The sequence below is a fragment of the Oncorhynchus gorbuscha genome, linkage group LG19 (assembly GCF_021184085.1).
Source record: "Oncorhynchus gorbuscha isolate QuinsamMale2020 ecotype Even-year linkage group LG19, OgorEven_v1.0, whole genome shotgun sequence".
In the NCBI taxonomy this organism is placed as follows: domain Eukaryota; kingdom Metazoa; phylum Chordata; class Actinopteri; order Salmoniformes; family Salmonidae; genus Oncorhynchus; species Oncorhynchus gorbuscha.
Genome location: NC_060191.1, coordinates 38,422,806 through 38,428,805, shown reverse-complemented (window position 1 = coordinate 38,428,805; position 6,000 = coordinate 38,422,806). Strand labels below are relative to the sequence as shown.

General features: G+C 42.7%; 1 protein-coding gene across 1 annotated transcript in view; it reads right to left on the bottom strand.

Moving 5' to 3' along the window:
* Nucleotides 1-1,994: 1,994 nt before the first annotated feature.
* The window catches only part of LOC124005636 (mitochondrial import inner membrane translocase subunit TIM50-like), a 32,187-nt gene continuing 28,181 nt past the window's right edge, over nucleotides 1,995-6,000 (bottom strand). The window contains exons 9-11 of the mRNA XM_046315074.1: nucleotides 3,493-3,649; nucleotides 3,300-3,406; nucleotides 1,995-3,065 (exon numbers count right to left, since the gene is read on the bottom strand). Coding sequence (XP_046171030.1) covers nucleotides 2,967-3,065; nucleotides 3,300-3,406; nucleotides 3,493-3,649 — 363 coding nt within the window. The 3' untranslated portion in view covers nucleotides 1,995-2,966. The remainder of the gene's footprint in view (nucleotides 3,066-3,299; nucleotides 3,407-3,492; nucleotides 3,650-6,000) is intronic.

Here is a 6,000-nt window from a genome sequence, read left to right as displayed (position 1 = left end):
TACCTTTCATGTAGGCTATAATAATAGTCATGGACATTTGGTTAAAAGCCATGGAGGTCATGGAAAATGTGTATAAACCGTTAACATTGAATAATCAGAGGTCTCTCTCTATACCATAATGTAATTTGTGAATTTCGGTGAACAAATGGACCGACTTGGAAAGACTCCTGCACTTCTTCCAACCCAAGTCAAGCACTAGTATTATGCAAATTAATATCAGATACAATTGTTAGGGATAGGCCTACGCAGGTGTCGCCGCGTGGCTTGTAATGAGAGGAGTTCGACGAAGGGAGAAAGAAGTCGATGACCAGATGCCACGATCGAATGTGCATAATTGTAATTTGCCTGTGTTTGCAGAGGCAGGTATTCGACAGGACATGACACAGCATGCATTTAACAAGTATTTAGCATGCATAATGTCCGTGGAACGAGCTTGTCAGAAATGTGAATGTTATGAAATTACAAATATTTGGTCGATTTGCATCTAAATGTTGTGCTATTTCTTCAACCATATTGGAACAGCTTTTGGGCAAATGTTCTAGCACCTGCCACTCAACTCGCCACACGTGCCCAATGTCCAAATGGTGTAGGACTCGTCGCTTTTGCCATAGTGTGGCGTGTGTCTGACCTGTGGTGTTAAAACTGGGCGGAGAAAAAGGAGGGAACAACCAGGAGGAGCGGAAAGACGCACTCCTTGAACATTTGGAGAGGTGTTACTCGGTGGCAGAAGGCGTAGGGCGCCTATAAATGTGAATTTGCTCATTCTGTAGAGGTGTCAAGTGCAACACCACAGGCCGATTCCCAGGCTTTCTGCCGCGTGCATGTTCATTACATAGCAGTTTAAGGTGGCACTTTGTTCGTAGAGTTTGGTCGCACCTTTCCACGAGCAGATTTTGCTTGGTCCAAATGAAATGGCACATTGCCCTTTGCAGGACACCTATTCATTTCTTACCCCCAACTTGTCCCAGCCTACTCAAACAAGGCCAAACTCTGCCGGTAATAAAAATGACCTCACTAAAGCAGACAGACAAAAAAACTTTTGTCCAGATCTATGTAAATAACCTACCTAGTGCATTACGTAATTGTCACTTCAAATTAAATTGTATTTGTCAAATGCTTAGTAAACAACAAAACAATATGTCACTATAGTCATTTCAGTGGTAGTACTGGTTCTTTATTACTTGAACTATAACGCATGGGAAAGTGTAATTCAACTTAAAATGAGACACATTCAATTGAATTTCCTTCTTTCAACCCAAGTAGCCTACTTCTGATAATTCTACTAATTATTAAAATATTATTCTATTAAAATATGCAGATTAAATCAATAATTCGTTAAATATATAACTAAATAACCATGGTATTAAAATAAAGATTAACATAATTTTCACAAGAAAGCCCGTGGCCATTTGTATTTTGGCACGTGTGCGTCTGTCTGGGGGGGGTAAACTAGAAATCCCCAACACCTCACAATTTGCAGGCATTTGTGAATTGAGCCATCACATGCTGCTCCCTTCACACCTTAATCTCAAACGGTGGCTTTATCGTCTAGTTTTATTCCAATTGGCATCAGTCATGCGTTTCTGTAAAATCTAGTCAAACAAATTTCTCCCTCTTGAATTTTCTATTAATTGCCCACACTATGCACAATGCTATTTTACAGGCTACAGAAAATATGTTTTGATAATACAATAAAACAATACTTCGTCAAACGAACATTCAATTATCTGGCGACAGTTTTGTTGGATATTCCTGCAGTCAGCATGATAATTTAACACTCCCTCTCAACTTGAGACATCTGCAGCATTGTGTTTTGTGACAAAACACATTTTAGTGGCCTTTTATTGTCCATAGCACAAGGTTCACCTATGTAATGATCATGCAGTTTAACCTGTCAGGTAGATGGATTATCTTGGCAAAGGATAAATGCTCACAAACAGGCATGTAAACAAATTTGTGCACAACATTTGAGAGAAAAGCTTTTTGTGCGTATGGAACATTTCTTGGATCTTTTATTTCAGCTCATGAAACCAACACTTTACATGTTGTGTTTATATTTTTGTTCAGTATAGATTCCAGGGTATTTAGAGGATATTCAACACATTAACATGAAAACACCTGACTGACGTAGTTGACATGACATGTTCGTTTGTGCCAAATCACACAAGATGCTAGATTTAGATTTATTTTCAATAATTTGGGACTTTGTGAATGGATCACAAACGGAATCTAATAGAACATTCAACAAGCATATATTCAGACGTGTCGATCCATTTTCACTCAGTGTCTGGCATCAGCCCAATTTCACATGGCTTGCCTTGGCTTGGCTTGATTTGCTGAAAATGCCTCTCCCACTCATTCCTACAGCACAAGCCTCTGTTGCACACAGTCCCGTTGGCATCGGCAGTACCTGTCCAAGGCATGACTTCTCATTGGTGGAGAGAAGCTTAGAGAGTCTCAGAGTGCAACATTAATATCCTTTACCCTGACCAGCTCAGTCTTAGATATGCACAAAGCAAAACCAATAATTCACGGTTGTTCAAAGCTGATCAAACTCCCAGAGCACCAAATCCAAGTGCATGGAAGTTGCAGATAAGAGCACTGCTCTCTGGTCTGTTCCCTGTATGACCGGCTGGTGGGTAGAAGTGGATGACCTAATGTGGACTGAAATGGTTCAATTAATAATGTCTAACCACTCACACCAGAGCATCTGAGATCCAGGAAGTGATGTCACTGGCGACAGAGGTACCAGAATGTTCTTTTGGATCCTTGCGCCCCCCCCCCAAAGACATGCTTCCGACAGTCAAAAGTCCAGCTGATTGGATGGTCTCTCCTCCTTGTTTCCTCCCCCACGTGTCCAGAGACGCCCGCCGCCCACCCCACCGAGTGACTGTGGCCCGCCATCCTTTTGGCCTGACACTGTGGAGGGGTGTGCTGCGATTGGTGGGTGCGAGTGAGAGGGCCACTCACTCTTGTTTGGAACGCCAGAACCTTCCGGCAATTGAGCCAAAGGACATGCCCTGCTTCTTCTGCTTGGTCAGCTCTGCCAACCTCTGCTCCTCCTCCTGTCCCCACACACAAACAGTATCTACATTTACATCAGTACAATGGACTATTGCGCCAAAGCGCTCGCAAAACAGTTGGAGAAAGGGCATCAAGCTATCAACAGTGAAAACGTTTTTCCTACAGAAAATGTCATGTTTGTTGAGGATGAGGACACTTCTCTTATGTTAATAATGTTAATGTATTTGTGAGTCGTCCTCCATTGCTCCTATACATTGTGTTTGTTTAGACTGTACCTGTGCTAGCTGCGCTTGTCTGCGTTTGAAGGCCTCTACGGGGTCATCTTCCAGTGCATAATTCTCCAGGACAGAGCGGACGTCATCCACTCCACTGAGAGCAATGGCTGCCAGAGAGAAACACGAGTGAATAGGGTGTCTGGGAAGGAACAGGTTTGTCGACACACACGCCACTGCATGCACACACACTTACTCTTGAGAAAATGAGCTAGGTCGTAGAGTGTTCGGTCTTCTGAGTTGCCGTCCCATTTCGTCAGAGCCATGCCGTTGAAAGGCTGCAGGCTGAAGGCTTCCCTCTTACAGTCCACCACTATCACCTTGGAGGTGTCCCGGTTCAGACACGACACGTCCTACAGGGGGTGGAAGAGTTGAGTTACAAGACACTGAAGAGGAATTTATCTAAAGTTTCGATTTCACCGGGGGCAAACTACCTGCCCTCCAGGACACCTACACCACCAGATGTCACAGGAAGGCCATAAAGATCATCAAGGACAACAACCACCCGAGCCACTGCCTGTTCACCCCGCTATCATCCAGAAGGCGAGGTCAGTACAGGTGCATCAAAGCAGGGACAGAGAGACTGAAAAACAGCTTCTAACTCAAGGCCATCAGACAGTTAAACAGCCACCACTAACATTGAGTGGCTGCTGCCAACACACTGACTCAACTCCAGCCACTAATGGGAATTGATGAAAATTGATGTAAAATATATCACTAGCCACTTTAAACAATGCTACTTAATATAATGTTTACATTACTCATCTCCTATGTATATACTGTACTCTATATCATCTACTGCATCTTTATGTAATACATGCATCACTTGCCACTTTGTTTACATACCCTACATTACTCATCTCATATGTATATACTGTACTCGATACCATCTATGCAGTTCTGTACCATCACTCATTCATATATCTTTATGTACATATTCTTTATCCCTTTACACTTGTGTTTAAGGTAGTAGTTTTGGAATTGTTAGGTTAGATTACTCGTTGGTTATTACTGCATTGTCGGAACTAGAAGCACAAGCATTTCGCTACACGCGCATTAACATCTGCTAACATTTACATACATTTACATTTAAGTTATTTAGCAACCATGTGTATGTGACAAATACATTTGATTTTATTTAAAAATTAAATTATCCTTTCATGGTTTAAAAATGGTAATTGTGACAATTGGAAGAAATACACAAATGGCTTGCAATCATCTTTTTTAAATCAATGAATAATATTTGCATATACTGTATATTGATGAAAAAAGATGATTCAGAGCATTTGGAAAGTATTCAGGAGCCTCGACTCCCCCCCCCCCCCAAAATGTGTTACGTTACAGCCTTATTCTAAAATGTATTAAAACATTTCTTCCCTATCAATCTACACATAATAACGACAAAGTGAAACAGGTTTAGACATATTTGCAAACGTATTAAAAATAAACAGAAATACCTTATTTACATAAGCATTTAGACCGTTGATACTCGAAATTGAGCTCAGGTGTATCCCGTTTCCATTGATCGTCCTTGAAATGTTTCTACAAATTGGAGTCCACTGTTGATAAATTCAATTAATTGGACAGGATTTGGAAAGGCAGACAGTGCACGTCAGAGCAAAAACAAAGCCATGAGGTTGAAGGAATTGTCCATAGAGCTCCGAGACAGGATGGTGTCGAGGCACAGTTCTGGGGAAGGGTACCAATATATTTCTACAGCATTGAAGGTCCCCAAGAACATCGTGGCCTCCATCATTCTTGAATGGAAGAAGTTTGGAACCACCAAGACTCTTCATAGAGTTGGCCGCCTGGCCAAACTGAGCAATCAGGGGAGAAGGGCCTTGGTCAGAGAGGTGACCAAGAACCCGATGGTCACTGACAGAGCTCTAGAGTTCCTCTGTAGAGATGGGAGAACCTTCCAGAAGGACAACAATCTTTGCAATACTCTACCAAATCAGGCCAGACGGAAACCACTCCTCAGTAAAAAGTATGACAGCCCGTTGGAGTTTGCCAAAAGGCACCTAAAGGACTCAGACCATAAACAAGATTCTCTGGTCTGATAAAACCAAGATTTCACTCTTTGGCCTGAATGCCAAGCATCACGTCTGGAGGAAACCTGGCACTATCCCTACGATGAAGCATGGCAGTGGAAACATTATGCTGTGGGGATGTTATTCAGCAGCAGGGACTGGGAGACTAGTCCGGATCGAGGGAAAGATGGAACAGAGCAAAGTACAGAGAGATCCTTGATGAAGAGTGCTCAGGATCTCGGAGTGGGGCGAAGGTTCAACTTACAACAGGACAACGACCATAAGCACACAGCCAAGACAACGCAGCAGTGGCGTCGGGACAAGTCTCCGAATGTCCTTGAGTCACCCAGCCAAAGCTTAGACTTGTTTGATTGGGTTCATCTCTGGGAGACCTGAAAATAACTGTGTAGCAACACTCCTTATTCAACCTGACAGAAATTGAGGATCTGCAGAGAAGAATGGGAGAAACTCCCCAAATAGACTGGAGGCTGTAATCTCTGCCAAAGGTACTTCAACAAAGCACATACCGTAATTTCCGGACTATAAGCCGCTACTTTATTCCCACACTTTGAACCTCGCGGTTTATTCAATGACGCGGCTAATTTATGGATTTTTCCCGCTTTCGCAAGATTCATGCCGCCGCCAAAAAACTGAGCACCGTCACATAATGTGAC